The 18,162-nt window shown below is 38.9% G+C and overlaps 1 protein-coding gene across 1 annotated transcript; it reads left to right on the top strand.

The window, feature by feature from the left end:
- Positions 1-3,997: 3,997 nt before the first annotated feature.
- On the top strand, positions 3,998-15,625 carry LOC309807008 (E3 ubiquitin-protein ligase RLIM-like; the record flags this gene model as incomplete). Its single annotated transcript, XM_082626149.1, has 3 exons — positions 3,998-4,087; positions 12,451-12,694; positions 14,031-15,625. The coding sequence occupies 3 exons, from the start codon at positions 3,998-4,000 to the stop codon at positions 15,623-15,625; spliced, it is 1,929 nt and encodes a 642-aa protein (XP_082482275.1).
- Positions 15,626-18,162: the final 2,537 nt, after the last annotated feature.

Raw genomic sequence — 18,162 nt, 5'->3', positions numbered from 1 at the left:
TTTTATGGCAGAAAAATTTATATAAAAAAAAATCCGGGGTTCCCTGGTGGCGCAGTGGTTGAGAATCTGCCTGCCAATGCAGGGGACACGGGTTCGAGCCCTGGTATGGGAACATCCCACATGCCGCGGAGCAACTAGGTCCGTGAGCCACAATTACTGAGCCTGCGCATCTGGAGCCTGTGCTCCGCAACAACAGCGGCCGCAACAGTGAGAGGCCTGCCCACCGTGATGAAGAGTGGGCCCCACCTGCCGCAACTAGAGAAAGCCCTCGCATGGAAACGAAGACCCAACACAGCCATAAATAAATAAATTAATAAATTAAAAAATATATATATTAAAAAAATCCGTTCATCTTCCCTATATCTTCCCTTCTGTTCCTCCATCCTCCTCTCCCCATTTCAAGCAAGTATCCAGGACTCCCTAGAAACCTCTTCCTCAGGAAATATGCCATTTCTAAGCATCAAGCTGTGAAGGAGGAGATTACAAGGCATTTGGAGGATTAAAAGCCATTGAGTACAACAAGCACTGCCTGACACTACCTTTTTACTGGATAGAGCCTTGGAGCTGCACCAACTCATTAGAGGGATGTAGTTGAGAGAGATATAGGGAAGGCAGGTAATAGGCATGAGGTATCTATCTCATCAAATATTTCAACATCCCAAACATTATACAGGAACATTTATAAATGGGACATAAAGGTACAGGTGTCCCGGTCTCAGAAGACCAGAAGGACCTCCACAACACTTTCATGTTACAGGGTTTTTATACCACTTTGGCTGTATAAGGTACCTCTAATAATGGCTGAGTCTAAATTCTCTACCTGCTCAGTTATTTAAAGAATTAAATTCATTTAAATCAAGTAAAGGAACAGTAGGTTTATAGCAGCTCATAACTGCTTACTTTTTAAATGTTATTTATTATTTATTATTTTTGGCTCTGTGTTGGGTCTTCGTTGCTGCACGCAAGCTTTCTCTAGTTGCGGAGAGTGGGGGCTACTCTTTGTTGCAGTGCGTGGGCTTCTCATCACGGTGGCTTCTCGTTGCGGAGCATGGGCTCTAGGTGCGTGGGCTTCAGTAGCTGTGGCGCATGGGCTTTAGAGCACAGGCTCAATAGTTGTGGCACACGGACTCTAGAGCGCAGGCTCAGTAGTTGCAGCACATGGGCTTAGTTGCTCCGCGGCATGTGGGATCTTCGGGGACCAGGGCTGGAACCCGTGTCCCCTGCATCGGCAGGTGGATTCTTAACCACTGCACCACCAGGGAAGCCCCTTAAATGCTTACTTTATGTAGAAATGCTGTCACCAATATATGGCAAGAACTTTGCTTGTATAATTTACACTAACTGGTATAATACACCTTCTACAAGAAAACTGAACAAGAATGAACTAGGGAGCAAAATATTTTTATCCTTTGAGCCATTCTGTTTTTAAGGGTTCTTGTAAGCTCTGATGTTTTATCTCTGAGAGAAAGAAAAAAAAATTAATTGGAAATTTAGAGATTTTTTAAAAAAACTTAAAATGAAAGATCTTGGTAGTAATTGAGTGTATAGCATTGTGTCATATGCTTTATCATTCAATTTATAGAACTAATTGCCCATGTGTTCCTATAATAGGGGAGGAAAAATAACCGGTTTTAGTCCCACTATAGATATTGCATGATAAAAGGAGAATGATGACCATCTCCATTTCCAAAGGGAGAACAGGAATTCAAAACATGCTATGCCATAAAACGTTTAATTCAGCATTTTAAAATATTTTGAGCATTTTGAACTCAATGTTTTGTAACTTCTAAAAAAGTATAATGTATATACATAATTTCCACACATTTAAAATGAGTTGTTAAATTGTTGAGCCCTGCCTTCTTTCTCAAAATTAAGGTATGCTAGTCGGACCTGAGAATAGCCTCCAGAGGGCGACCAAGTTTCATCCCTGCAAACAACTGCATCAAAATTTAACATTGCTTCCAACAAAAGCAAGGACTTTCTAAAGTTAAAATTTGAAAAGCCAGTGATCATACTTAATCCTTGAAAAAATACCATGACCCAAAGTCTGAATAGCTCTGCAAATATTGGTTGTTTAAGAAGGAGACCACCTCTAATTTGATGGTTTAGTAGAGCAAGGGCCTTTGAATCTAGACAAATCTCACAAAGCTACTAGATCAGCAAAACTTGTCATCAGTTCACGCATGCTCTAATTTTCCTGCTCCCTGAAGTCTACCTATTCTAAGCACCTTGTATTAGCAGGGTTTGGCTCTTGCATTTCAACAGACGCAAGGCCTTAAATTCAAGGGTCAGCTCTACAATTGGTTGATATATTACTTTGTAAACAGAGTTTCATCTACGGAATGGGATAAATATCTTCCTTATGTCTCATTGTTTTGTGAGTATTAAATTAGATAAATATATGAAAACACTTGACACAATGACTGGTAGGTAAACTTACTTTCTGCCCATTTCTTTTGCCCTCCCTTTTTTTCTCCTTAAATTGAGAAAGATAGGGTCTTATTATGTCATTCACTTCAATGTTTTAGTGCTATATCACTCTTCCATTACTTTTCCCCAAAGTATATTTTTAAAAATCTCACAGAAATAAAGTAGTGATTAAGTTTAAATAATTGATATTTCTCAATCCCTAGACAGAAGTATATCTAATAAAAGTAGGTTTGTTAATCCTTGACTGATAATGACTAGAAAATAAAGAAGTATTTCTAATTGGTCAATCCATCCAATTGGCTCTCACCGTGTACCAATGGATTATTATTTTTCTACTTATTTCATCTTTATTAAAGCTACAACACAGAGAACATTAGTTGAGTTAACTTTGTAACTGCCCTTTCTCATTATTCCTGACCTGTATCTAACTAGCAGACAGTTACTTTTGATTCTTCTGAGAAAGTTTCTAAAGCATTGCTTTTCTTTATAAAATAACCTTCCTGAAGGTAATGCTAATTTTAACTACTGATCAAGATGGCCTTAATGTGTCCCTCAGTTTGGCTCAACTTCAGACCGTTTTTTTCTTTACCATACGCCCTTAACCTCCCTTTTCTGAAAACATTTACTTTAAGAAACTTGAAATTGTAAATTCTTTCTCTGCCCCTTTGAGATGTAAATTTTCTCCTAGTCACTTGATACTTTTCCAACCCAGAAATGTCTTTCTCAAGGACCTGGGAGTCAGCTCTTTGAAATATAACCTTCAAGAAAGGTATTGCCCCTACTTCCCAGTCTCTGTGGGGAGTATAGGAGCCTAACTTTGATAAGAGCCAAAGCAAACAGAGATGGTCTAATTATATTGACCAACCTCTTCCCCAGCATCTTCTACTATTTTTCCTACAGCTCATCCTGGCATCTAAAAACTTCCATGCCTTTTGTTTCAGCAGAACGGAGTTCAGTCTCTCTCCCCTATTACAGAATCATCTTGAGTAAAGTACTCCTTGCCTGTTTAACCATCTGGTGCAATTTTTCTTTGACATCACTCCATCACATACTCCAAACTGCCTACCACTTTCAGATTAATCTTATAAAACTTTGTATATGTGCTGCTGAAGTGAGCACAATCTTTATAGAACTTTGAATCACTCCCTATTTCCTGTGGCATGAAGCCCACCATTCAAACTTCTCCACAGTCTTATACCTTCCAAACTCATTAGTGTTCTCTTCCAATTCCTGAATTCTCTCCTCCAATAATATTAGTACATTTTCTTCCTAAACGTGGCTAACATTTCCCCATTTTGAGATTTCATGTCTCTTCTAATTTTTTTTTAATATTTGGAAATTTTATTATACTGTATTTGCCCATAACAAATAAAATAGAAATTGTTTCAAGTCTTTGCAAATAAATTTAATACAGGGTATTAAGAACACCAGTGATGAAACTTCTGAGAAGTAAAGAAGGGCCACCTAGATAATGGAGTGATTAGTAGGAACAGGAATTTACTTTTACCCCTATGCTGGAAAGGCAGAGTTAAGCAGAGGGTTGTAAAGGAGTCCAGGGCCAGGTTAAATGATCATCAATGTCATACCATACCAGTTCTGTCTCATTGGAGTTGGAGCCGTGGAAGTTACAAAGTTGCTGCTGGAGAATCTTCACAAAGTAGGGGAAGAAACGGAGAAATCTCGTAGCTTATCCCTGAACTCCCATATACCATCAGTTGCTTCTTTTTCGCTGCGCCTGATCAGAAGTAGGCTGCCTGTATGAGTCTGCTATCATGTGATACAAAACAGATTCAAGAAGGAACAATGACTAAATTCAAGAAAAAGCAGCCCAAAACTAGTATTTTTGCTTGAATGTTGTGCAACAGTCTGTTTTCTGTATTTTTCTAACTTTATTGAGATGTAATTGACATATAGCATTGTGTAAGTTTAAGGTGTACAATCTGTTGGTATGTTACATGTTGTGAAATGATTACCACAGCGGAGCTAGTTAACACAACTCCGTTACCTCGCATAAATAACATTTTTTTTTTCGGTGAGAACATTTAAGATCTACTCTCTTAGCAAATTTAAAGTATATAATACAGTTCTGTTAACCTCAGTCACCATGCTGTAGATTAGATTCCCAGAAATTCATGTGCTAACTGGATATTTCACCCTTTGGTCAACATCTCCCCATTTCCCCCAACCCCAACCCCTGGCAACAACCATTCTATTCTCTGTTTCTCTGGGTTTGGCTGTTTTAGAGTCTACAATTTAGTTATATCATACAGTATTTATTTTTCTCTCTCTGACTTATTTCACTCATCATAATGCCCCAAGGATCCATAAATGTTGTTGCAAGTGGCAGGATTTTATTCTTTTTCATGGCTGAATAATATTCCATCTATGTACGTACCACATCTTCTATATCCATTTATCCATGCATGGACACTTTGGTTGTTTCCATTTCTCGGCAATTGTGAATAATGCTGCAATGAATGTGCGAGTGCAGATATCTCTTTGAAATAGTGATTTCATTTTCTTTGGATATATATATACCCAAAGCAGGATTGCTAATGTATGGTAGTTTTCTTTTTAATTTTTTTGAGGTGACTCCATATTGTTTACCATAGCGGCTGTACCAATTTACATTCCCACCAACAGTGCACAAGGGTTTCCTTTTCTGCATCCTTGTCAACATTTGTTACCTCTTAGTCTCTTTGAGGTGATATCTCGTTGTAGTTTTGATTTGCATTTCCCTGGTGATTAGTGATGTAGAGCATCTTTTCATGAACCTGTTGGTGATTTGGATGCCTTCATTGGAAAAATTTTTATTCAGTTCTTCTGCCCAAGTTTTAATTGAATTGTTTGAGAATCTATATCTATCTATATATAGATAGATAGATAGATATAGCCATTGTATGAGTTCCTCATATATTTTGGATATTAACACCTTATCACATACATGATGTGCAAATATTTTCTCCCATTCTGTAGCTCGCCCTTTCATTTTGTTGATTGTTTATTGTTCTGTGTAGAAGCTTTTTAGGTTGATGTAGTTATATAACAAGTTGTATATAACAAGTTATATAACAAGTTGTATTTCTCTTGGTGATTTTAAGATTCCCTTGTTATCTTTAACGTTGACATTTTAATTTTAATATTTCTTGGTAGGGATCTCTTTAGGTTGATCTGCTTTGGAGCTCTCTGGGCTTCCTGTATCTGGATGTCTGTTTCTTTACCCATGTTAGGAAAAGTTTTCAGATATTATTTCTACAAATGTTTTCTGCCCCCTTTTCTCTTCTCCTTCTGGAGTTCCTATGGTGAATGTTATTCCATTTGATGTGCCATAAATCCCTTAAGCTATATTCATTATTTTCATTCTTTTTTCTTCCTTATTCTCTGATTGGATGAGTTCCTCTGACCTGTCTTTGAGTTCACCTATTCTTTCTTGTGATTCATCTACTGTATTTCTAAGTTCAATTATTGCATTCTCCAGTTCTGTGACTTCTATTTGGAACTTTCTTATATCTTCTGATTCTTTGTTGAAGTTCTCACTGTTTTCATCCATTTTCTTTCTGAGTTCAGTGAGCATTTTTATGACCATAACTTTGAACTCTTTATCAAGTAAATTACTTATGTTCATTTCATTAAGATTTTTCCCTGAGGTTTTATTTTGTTCTTTTTTTGGAGTATAGTCCTCTCTTTCTTCATTTTGCTTGACTCTGTGTGTTGGTTTCTATGCATTAAGTGAAATAGCCACATCTCCCAGTCTTGAAGAGCTGTGTGACAGATGAACCTTGTCATTTAACCCTGTCTACTCTTGGTTGCCTCTCAAATCTTTGTGATTGTCTAAGCAGTTTATTTTTAATAGACCTGGCACACCATCCCAGCAGTTGAGGGTGTGCCAAGACAAATGAGCAACCCAAAGTGGAGGATCTCAGGCAGTACCTAGATTCAGGTTGATAGGAAGCCAGAAAATTTGGTAACAGCTTTTAAAGAATGCAACTATATTTAGCCTTGTGAGATTGCAAGTGTAAGCCCTGCTGCACCCCAGAAGCAAGCAATCTGAAGGTGTTCCCCAGGGAGCAGTCACAAGAAAACAGTGCTTCAGATAAGTGTACAAGCTCCATTCTGGGAGATACCAGTGAACTGTAGTAAGGCCGAGTGAGGGTGGAGAGATGGCACCCCCAGCCTACCTTCCCCGAGAGCACATCCGTAGCCTCTAGATGTGTGCTGAACCTGAAGTCTGCTCTTAAGACTTGTCCCTACTAGCAAATAGGCTTTTTTCATGTAAAGGCTGGGGCTGTGTCTCAGTCTGATGTGTAGTGGTACATCCTGGGGGTGGTATCCTGCCAAGAACTGTCTCTCCAATTGTTACAGTCCCATGGGACCCAGAAAAGAAATCCCTCCTGGCCTCCAGAGCCAGGTGATCAAGGAGCATCCCCTGAGTGGAGGCCACAAAAATGGGATCTCCTGTCTTGGAGATTCTGGCTCTCTGGAGCACATCAGAAGGAAAGTGTGAAGATGATGCTTACTGGCTGAGTGAGGCGGTGGGAAGAGTGCAAAGATGACACCATTTGAATAAAGGGAAAGAGGGAAAAGAAAAAAAGAAAAAGAAGAAGAAAAAATATATATATAGCAAGACAGAGGAAGAGCAGGGAAGAAGGAGCCAGCTGGCTGGAGCACAAAGTTGTCACCTGCAGGAAAGGAAAAAGGGGAAAAAAGATGGCACCTTTCAGTTTTATCAAGGCAGAGAGAGAGCAGGAAGATGGCACCCGCCAGCCTCTGTCCCTGGGGAGTATTCCAGCAGGCCCCTGTTCCTCAGATTAATGCTTTAAAATTGGGAAGTGAGTCTCTTTCACAAAAAGTCAGAGTGCTTTTCAAACAAACAGAATATTATTTATGTATATGTAAGTTTATTTATTTATTACAATAATCTAGGACGTAAGACTTTACAAATAAACAAATGTGCGGAAATATGAACTAACTTTCTTGTGAATAACAGACCTGGAGCATGCATGCCTCAGAGAAAGTGTGTAAAATGTCTCAAAACTAGAGAAAGCATATAAGCAAACTAACCACTGACACGGCACTAATAGAAAAGCTATCAAAAGTCTAGATCAGGGCTTCCCTGGTGGCGCAGTGGTTGAGAGTCCGCCTGCCGATGCAGGGGACATGGGTTCATACCCCGGTCTGGGAAGATCCCACATGCCGCGGAGTGGCTGGGCCTCAGAGCCATGGCCGCTGAGCCTGCACGTCTGGAGCCTGTGCTCTGTAGGGGGAGAGGCCACAACAGTGAGAGGTCCCATACCGCAAAACAAACAAACAAACAAACAAACAAAAAAAAACAGTCTAAATCTGAGCAGAACCAGGAAGAAAGGAAATCATAAGAGGGATGAGACCTTGCTAAATAAATACATTTTTATTTCCATAATTAGAGGTAAGAATAAGGAAGAGATGAAACTAATTCCTAGTGTCAAGCCTATGTAAGTGGAAAGGGTGTGATTTCAATTAACAAGAATTTCTTGTTTAGATTCAAAACAAGTATTTGTGTCAAAGAACCAATTCCAGTAGATTCCATGAGACATGCATATTTAGATTCATTTTTCTGCATCAATGTTTTCAAGCTTTTAACCCATCCTTCTGGTGGGAAAGAAAAAGACATAAATATATGAAATATCTTATCAAGCTTTAATTATGTTTACTTCTTGATTTAAAATTACTCTTTATTAAGTTAAAACGAAGATATTCTAGACTAACTCCAAAGCAGAATTGAAATGGCACACGAAAATGATCAAACATGATTCAAGCATCTCATTTAACTGAGATTTTACTACGTTTGTGTAATGATGTCTAAAATTGTGTTTTCATTAAACATAGCAGAGTAGAGCGAAACAGGGAGAGTCGTCCTAAAGACCGTGTTTGAATCTAAACATATTATCTATTACTGTAACTTTGAGAAAATCACTTAATTTGCATCAGCCTCAATGCCTTTATCTCTGAGAATAGTAATACCAATCTTGCATGGGGCTTGAGGTCAAATAGGTTAAAACACAAGCAGAGTGTCTAGCAATTACAGTTGCTCAGTAAATAGCTCTTAATATTACCAATGGTCTGTGATGTGGGAAAACTATTACATAATAAAAAGATCCTTAATCGGGTATCTTTAAAATCAGGCTGAATGCAAAGAACTTCAGATTTTATGTCCTCCCTTTTTTTTATTTTTACCCAGAGAATAATGCAATTCAGAAAACAGAGGGAGAGATTAATTTCTACTTAAACTGAAAAGTCATCATTATAAGATTTTTTTCATCATGTGCTATAGTACATTAAATACAACCATAAAATCTTTGCTACCTCTCTATTGAAAGGTAGAATGTGGTGTCCCACTTCCTGAATATGGACTGATACAGTGGCTTATTCAATCAACAGAATGCAAGAGAAAAGGTGTTCTTGCACTTGTGAGGTTAAGTCATAGGAAGACTTACAGATTCCAGCCAAGTCTCTTGAGATGTTTACTTTGGGTGAAGCCATTCACTATGTAAGAGTTCAACTACTTTGAGATATCCAGGTTGCTAAGACTCCAAAACTACACCGAGAAATTTCATGGAGAAAGACAGAGACAGAGAGAAAACCAGCCCCAGATTTTTCAGCCTGTGCAGCCCAACTCAAGCCCCAGATTTGTGAATGAAGATGCCATCTTGGTTGGACATTTCAGCACCAAAAGATGTGACTCAAAGAAAACTTAGCCAGAACCAAGGCCCCAGACATATGACACCAGTCAAGTTGTCTAATCTATCTCCAATCATTCAAGCCACCACAGCTGAGGCCCAGTCATGATGGAGCAGAGATGAGCCATCCCCAGTATTCTTTATCTTTATTCTTAGCTCACAAAGTCCTGACTATAACAGCATGATTTCTATTGTATCTACCACTGTGTTTTGGAATGGTTTTTTATACTGCAATAGGTATCTGGAATATATGTCTTGATCATTTCTTACAGTTCTAAAGCCACGGAACTCCTTTTACCCATATTCAGGGAGAATGCTATCTCTTGCTTATTTTCAGTCTCCCTTTGAGTCATAGAATCTGTTCGGAAGCTTCCTTGGACAGAGTCAGTAAAAGAAAACTCTTGATTACAAAACTCCATTATTACAACCAGGATAAAAGAACAGCCAAATCTGCTCACACACACCCCATTTTTTCACCACATCATCAACAATGGATTGGCCAAATTTTTAAGTGCTTGACTCTGTTTGAAAGTAAGCAGCTTTCCATCTTCAACCTCTTCCCCTCCAACTCAACTTAGAGTGATGCTCTAGTCAACCTCCGGACTTCTTGATGCACCTCCCATCTCGGAAATGAGAAGTGAAGAAAAAACATCTTCAGAAGACTTGTGATATCAAGACAAGGGATAGAACAAAGGCCAAAGCAGCAATATTGCCATCCAGAGGAAAAACTACTGAACCTACACTGCAATACTCAGAAGGAAAGTCAAGACATGAGAGAACTAAGTGTAAAGCACAGCTATATTGGTGGCTTCTATTTAAATAATCAAGGTCAATAAGTAGGTCTCTGGGATGATGATCCCTATACCCTGTTACTTGCACCAGAATTGGGACATAACCAGGAACAAATAGTTCAAGAAGCTAGAGTCATTGACACTGAGAGCCAACTACAGGGAACACCAAACATCCGGGGCTATTAATAGTTCATGTGCTTCTGTACCTAAATTTGGAATGACTGTAAGACTTTCTGAATCTTCAGGTAACTTGCATACTATTCTAATCATAAGCAATCATGCTCCCTCTTAAGCTAAACCATACAACTTCAGAATCAGGTGTTACTTCTTATTGGTACCACTGTCCACTAAGCAAAGACAGAAATACAGAAGTAATCCTGACCCCTGCCTTTCCCTCATATATTCCCCCTCCCCACTTTTCCCTCTTTCCCACATATTACTAGGTTTAATCAGTTCTGCTGCCTAGAGATCTGTTAAAGTCCTTCATTTTAATCATATTCCTTTGCCCTGATTCAGATCCTTGTCATCACTAGCCTAGGCTGCCCTCTATCTATTTCTGACCCTCCCATCTGAACTGTTGCCCTTCATATTCATCCTCAACACTACTATCAATATTATTTCTAAATTGCAAATTTGACCATCAACTGTCTAAAAACTTCAACATCTTTCCATTGCACTAATGATAAAGTCCAACTTCTAAACATGTCATAAAGATCTCCATTTTTTGGCCTTGCTCTGCCAATTTAACTAATGTCTTTTTTTAGTAATTAAAATCTACTATCCTTGTTGTTTTACGAGTGTCAGTAGTTGCTGTTCTCACTTTTTAAAATATTTCCCCCTTTCATTCACTTAGAAAACTCCTATTCATCCTTTAAAACCCAAATGCAGTGAAACCGATTTTCTCTCTCACTCAAATCACTTTCTCCTCAAAACTGTAATTTTACCTCTGTGTAGCTCAATTGTTTGTTATACTCTAATGACAACAGATTCTTAAATATACTCATCTTTGTATCTTAATATCCGATAATATGACTGACATTTAACAAACGCTAAACATACTTGACACTTGAATTGATTGAATTGAATTAAACTGAATCAATCACTCTCAAGAACACTAACGATTGTTAGGGTTTCCTGCATCAAGAGTACAAATCACGCTGAATTTTCATAATACTGCTAGTTTTGATTGAGGCACAGCAAACAAGTTTACAACAGAGTTCCCCTGTGAAAAGAATAACTTCAGTAAAAGATAACAAATACACTCAGAAGTCCATAAAGGAGGCAGGGTAGTCTAGGGGATTCTGTTCTCACCCAAAGTCTTGCTGACGTTTGATTCAGAGGGGAAGGATTGATTTTTCTAGCTTAAGTTAAACGAGGCATGGAACAAATGTCAAAAGCAGGACATAGACTTAGATTCTTCACCGTCACACCAGTAAAGTTACCATCCTTCCATCTCCTTGAGAACAAACAAGAAAGCCTGCTGTGGACCGTGAACAAAACAACAACTGTGAATTTACACAGCTCCTTCAACTTCTAAGCTGTGTACTGAGAGTGAATTAGAGGTCTCCTCCAGATAGCATTGCAAATGGGCATTATTTTATTTTCACCAAGCCTTTCAGGTGATACATGCGACAAAATCAGAAAAGTCAGTACTCACTGTGGCAGACAAAGTAACTATTATGTATATGTCCTAAAAGTTCCTGTGATGTTCTGGCTAGTTTTGCTTAAGTACTATTTATAATATTTATGAGAAAGGAGGACAAAAATGAACCTGATGCTTTTGTGGAGAAGGAATTCCCTGGCTGAGCAGAAAAGCCTGCCAAAGTTTTGGTGTTTCTTGTTTGTTTGAAACAAGACTGAAGGACCATATAATGCAAGATGAAGCCATTAACAGTTAAAAGGGAGAAGACACACTAAAGAGACTCAGCCAGGGCCCTGGTAAATTATCAAAAATTGTGGGCTTTCTTAGTGAGAGTCTAGGATTTGAGAAATTCATGAGGAGAAAAGGCGGAGGTCCCTGGGCACCTGAAAATGAGAATTGCTGCATTGAACTAGGCTGACTTTGGCATGGCATTTTGAAGAAGGCAGTCATATGGAATGTAACGAATAAATAGAGCATATCAGAGCCTGAAAACCTGAGAATAGGCTCCTGTGGGTGAAACGAGGTGAAGCACGGTGCTTGGTACACTATAAACCCTCAGTAACATTGGCTGGTTTTGAATGAAATGAAACCTAACCTGAATCCAGTCCCTACTCGGTAACAGCGGGGAAGATAATGGGTGCCTAGGCAACGTCTAGCAAGTTCTGGGCTAGAGGCGGCTCCCAACTCTTGCGTCACCAGGGGCCACAGAACTGAGTCGGGAAGGGAGAAGGGAGGAATCTGTGCGGAGGGTCATCCGACTGAGTCGGAACCGGACACTCTGGCAGGAAGTAGAAAGCGAAGAAAACGAAACGACCATTGGTGAATTTCAACACCACGTCGTGAATTTCAGATAATTTTCCACTTGTTTATTAAGGTGGAAAACTCGGATTCCAACGAGGAAGGAGATGGAGTTTCGGCCCAACACATAAGTCAAACGGACCGATTGGTTCGGGAAGAAGATTTCTCCAGGTTCGTAAATAATCTGAGTGAAGAAGATTACGAACTTATGAGAGACAACAATCTTCTAGGCATTCCAGGTGAAAGTACGGAAGAAGAGTTGCTGAGAAGACTTCAGCTAATCAAAGAAAACGCACCACAAGACTCAGATGAAAATACAGGTATATTTTGCTTTTGGAGGGAATCGGATGGGATGAATAAGGAACTTCATAATAGGAAATAGTAACTTCATAATAGTAAATAGTAAATTATACAGAAGTGACTTACATTAATTTGGTAAGTAACTTCTCATAAAAAGAACTGGCATTTACTTGATTTTTGGTGAGAATGTCAAGGTATGTTTGTTTGTTTTCCTGATTCACATTTGGGTTGTTTTAACTGGGAAACAGTGCAAAGTAGCCTATTTGTATTTTTCTTGGTTTTCTACCTCAACTGAAAGTCCCTCCTACTTCCTGAATTATTTTTTCTACATAGACATGTAAAAAAAGCAAACAGAAATATTCTCCACTGGGGACAATTGTGCTCTCTTCAACACCTGGGGACATTTGACAATGGCTAGAGATATTTTTGGTTGTCACAGGGGAGGCATGGGTGTTACTAGCATCTAGTGGGCAGAGGCCAGGGATGCTGCCAAAGATCCCACAATGCACAAGGATAGCTCCCCAAAACAAAGAATTGTCCAGCACCAAAATGTCAATAGTGCTAAGGCTGAGAAACTCTGCTCGGACCTCAGGTCTGGTGCCTTCCCTCCCAGTGTGAAGTAGAGGATTTTGCTGTCTAATGAAGAGGATACTATAATACTTTGGCTCTTGAATATGGTCTTATATGTACCATGCTAGGTTCAGTCTATTCATTTGATCTGACCTTCAATTTAATGTCAATTAAAAATCTTGGTAACATTAAGAAGTATTCAAAATGCAAACACTTTTAAACCTATAAAACTTGTTTATGTTTGGGCAATAACCTTATATTTTAAAACCGCTTATCTGTTATCAAAAGCACATAAGTGAAGAGCCTACAAGTAGTCATGTTGGAGACTAATGAAAATTAGACAATAATGTAAATTGAACTAAACGACTAGCATTGTACCTTAACTGGTGTTTACCTTGTTTAATTGCATTAGTGTTTTGACAGTGGACTGAAAAAAAAGTCTCTTGACATTCCTCCCACAGTGGTACACAGGGCTGTGTATATGATGAAATACTGAAACATAGACTTCCTCCGGATTCCCTTTTTAAAAAATTATCTAAGTTTATCTAGGATTAGCTCACTCTTTTTGGATGGAATCCAAACTTTTCTACCTTTACTTATAAATCTACACAGTGCAGTTTATAAAATATTAACTCTATAAATGTGAAATCAGTTGAAAACACCTGAGTATTTAAGTTCTCATTTTTTGTTTGTTTTTGAAACAAAGTTTCAGAGTGCTATTTTATGATGGTTCTAATTTTGGTAGTTCTTTTATGCACCCTCCCCATTTTTTTTTTTTGTTAACAGACAAAGGAGACTCTTCAGATGACGTGTCTAGTGGTGACTCTCTAATAGACTGGCTTAACTGTTCTGGACAAACTGAAAATATGACAAGTGGACAAAGAGAAAACCAATCTTGGAGAGAAGAGAGCCAAATTAATCCTAAAAGTGATCAGTTCATATTGAGTTTAGAAATAAATGCTAACCTTGATAATGGGAGTCCAAATCCAGAGAATGAATATGTAGCATCTGCAAGACTTCCCAAAAGAGAAAATACGGAAGACAGCCAAAGGCAAGTGGAAAGTCCACAATCTGAATCAATATTTACAAGACCATCTATGTCTGAACAAGATACAACTGAAACATTAATGGAATTCCCACCTACCACAAGTCAGAGAAGAGCAAGAAGTAGGAGCCCAGAGTATCGGAGAACCAGAGCAAGAATTGAAAGTTGGTCGCCTCCACGTTCACTTAGGGAAATTGTACAAAGACTTAATCATAGTATACCCTCTCAGAATTTTGAGCAGCCTCTGCTAAGTGAGAATGCGAGATTTTCTAGAACTGAGCACCAAGAAATATTGACACAGCAAATGACTGGATTTGAGTTGCAAAATAGCGGTCTTATTGAAACTTCTAGAACAAGGAATGCCGTTCATGGAGAAAATTCTCCAGATACAACCAGCAGTGGTGAATCTTGGGGAATGAGGGAAATATATCCAACCATACCCTTCAATCTTGAAGTAGGACAAGTTCATTCTGGAGCATATTCTCAGAGAGACAGCAGAGCTAGTAGAACTCAGTTAACATCTGAGACACCAAACAACACTGTCACTTCTGAAAGTGAACGAGGACTGAGGCATATGTATTCACATTCTGAGCAGGCAGGTGTGAGAGCTTATGTCAATACCATGAGAAATCCCGTTTGCAGAATGTTAAATACTAGCTTAAATGATACAACATCTGTTCCAATTCAGAGCACGTTAAGGCAGACAATGACAGAATTTAGTAACTCAAATAACCTTATGGACAGTGACAGTAATTTAGAGCATAGTGTCTCACCTCCAAGTCAAAACATGGAATGGCTAGAGTCACCTAATGGTAGTAGTAGTGGTACATTTGGTTCTGATTCAAATGCTAGCTATGATACCCATTCAAGTTCCACACTGAGTTGGCATTCAAGCCCCAATTGTACGTCTAGTTCCAGTTCTAGTCCTATTTCTGGTTCCAGCTCAAGTGATGAAAATTCAGGAATTAGCTCACTGATGTTTGAAGGCATTGAAGAAACAAACTTATCATCAGAGACCAGCCAAGGGGGTATACAAATTAGCCTAATAATATCTGATGAAAGTGACTCTGGGTCCTCCCATAATCTGCAAACTACAGGACTCACCAAAGCACAGATTGACAGCTTGGCTGTAAGATCTTTTGGTGAAAATGATGCACTAAAAGCCTGTAGCATTTGCCTTACAGAGTACACAGAAAACAGCAAGCTTCGCATACTACCTTGCTCCCATGAATATCACATTCACTGCATTGATCGCTGGCTGTCTGAGAACTCTACGTGTCCGATTTGTCGTAGGCAAGTAGTGGATTCCAATGAGAGTGAAAATCCTGATCGATGAATTCTCAGCTATATAAAGTGTTATAGGGCTTCCCTGGTGGCGCAGGGCTTGAGAGTCGGCCTGCCAATGCAGGGGACTGACAATAAAAATTAATTTCACACCATAGCAGTTCACTGAATTTCAATAAAAACTTAGCATGTGCACTGGGTTGGGATGTTCCTGATTCCATGGGAGAAATGTCTTAATATGATAAAATGAATCTAGATAGATCCTAGTAGTATTATCTCGTCATGTAAATCCCAGACATCTCTTAGCCCTGTTCAATCCTGGTTGTGCATGCAAAGAAACAGAAACCCAACCAAATATCAATAATTAAGAAGCCATTTAAGACTACATTAGAGTCATTCTCATAAAGCAGTCATGTTACATTCTTAGAATGCCATAAAAAGCTTTGAAACCCTTCTCTTCCTATCTCTCTCCACAGCAGTTTATCCCACCTCCCTAACACTACCTTAACGTTTCTCCTATTCCCCACTACCAATGTATCAGTCAGTTCTAGCTAAAAACTGATGGCACACTTTAAAAGAGTGATGGAATATCATTTAATGAAGAGACTAAAGTGTGTAAGGAATGAAGGGAAACCAAGAGATGATGAAGTACCCTGAGGCTAGCAGCTGTGAGAAACCAGTATTATAACCACTAGGTTTGAAGGGGCATAGAGAGATAGCAGTTCCTGCAACCCAGAATGTCTTAGAGTTATAGGAGAAGCCCACCCAACAAGAGATGTAACCTTAGAAAATGGCATCCACTGCCAACCTAAAGTTTGGAAGGGGGCAGATCATGGAAATAAATACCTTTGCCTTCTTTCCTCCTGACTTCTAATCACTTATCAGTAGTTCATATTAACCAAACCCAACCTGAAGACACAGAGAGACTGGTCCATGAAGCTGATAAAGATCAGCCTCCTGGAATCACGAAGCAGGGTTAAGAAGGATGGCGAGTAGATCCGGTAAGCAAATCAGAGACCATCTACCACAACCAGCATTCCCAACTCTCTTCAAACCCAGCCTGTGTATGCTTTCTTGCCTCTTCCGCTTCCGCTTGTTCTCTATTCCACTCTATGACTCAGCTCTTTAACAACCCTCTCTATTTTCCTTTCATTTACTCAGATCTTGTATTTTTAAAAGTGATAAGATGACAAAGCCTTAGAACTTAATTACCTTTCTCTTAAACATGTCACACTTTGATTTGCTGTGATTGTAAACAACTAAGGATAAAGGGCAGTTATAGGTATGTCTTTAATTTTTGCTTCTTCAATATATTCAAGCTTCAATTTCTTTCTATATATGTTTAGTTCATATAATTAATTTTTTTTTTTCTTTTTGCGGTATGCGGGCCTCTCACTGTTGTGGCCTCTCCCGTTGCGGAGCACAGGCTCCGGATGCGCAGGACCAGCGGCCATGGCTCACGGGCCCAGCCGCTCCGCGGCATATGGGATCCTCCCAGACCGGGGCACGAACCCGTATCCCCTGCATCGGCAGGCGGACTCTCAACCACTGTGCCACCAGGGAGGCCCCATATAATTAATTTTTAAAACAGATTCTGATTTCTTATAAAGGGTTTTATGGTTTATATATGACTGAATCATATGATTAAGAGTGAATTCATGTGAATGACCCAAAGTAGCCAATTGCTGCTTGGAGCCTCACAAGCTGCAATATGAAAGCCTTAAAGGTAAAACTTGGCTTCAAGAAACATGTCTACATAGTTCAATTCTAACTGTCCCCAGTAAAACCATCACCCAAAACCCCGAGTATTTGAAATCAAAATTTAGGTCATACTTCCTTCCAACCTAAACATACTGAAGGATTTTTCTCCTAATTCAGCCTGAAGACTATTTTTGGGGGGTTGTATTGGCCAGTCCAGAAAATTTTGCTTAAATTTTTCAATCCTGGTATAGGTGAGAGTACATTGTATTATAACCTAAAGCAATAATCAGAAATTTTGTGCAATGTGCAACCTATACAAATGTAGGCAGTGTTAAGTATACACCTTCTCTAAAAAGTTAAAGTCAGAAACATCACTGACCTTTCTTTTCTATGTGAATTGCTGGCAGCCACAGTATTTGCACATAACTACAAAATATAAGTGGGGAGTGGTGGTGAAGTTTTTGAAAACATCTTTGAGGTAGCATATTTTTCACACAGAAGATATCTGCATGGCCAGAAATGAAGGCTTGGCTCAAACCTCTGAAATTTACATTAACTTCTGAAAGTTGTTAGAATAGTCTGATTTTTAGGAAGTATTTTTGATATCAGATATACTTCATCTAAAGTGAGTAGAATAATTATAACAATACTTGGCTTTCATGCTATCCTAACAGATTAAAACCTTCCAAAGGATGATAATTGCTTAATTAATGCTTCAGTACATTCACATGCACCTTCTGTGGTCGACAGAATTCTAAGATGATGCCCAATGATCTTTGTAGGAGCCCTTCCCCTTGAGTATGAGACCTGTGAATGTGATGGGATATCATTCCCATTATTAGATTATGTTATATAGCACAGTTGATTGGGAGATTATCCAGAGTGAGC

This window comes from Mesoplodon mirus (assembly GCF_964341445.2).
Source record: "Mesoplodon mirus genome assembly, chromosome: 1".
Taxonomy (NCBI): Eukaryota; Metazoa; Chordata; class Mammalia; order Artiodactyla; family Ziphiidae; genus Mesoplodon; species Mesoplodon mirus.
This window is presented reverse-complemented; position numbering and strand designations above follow the sequence as displayed.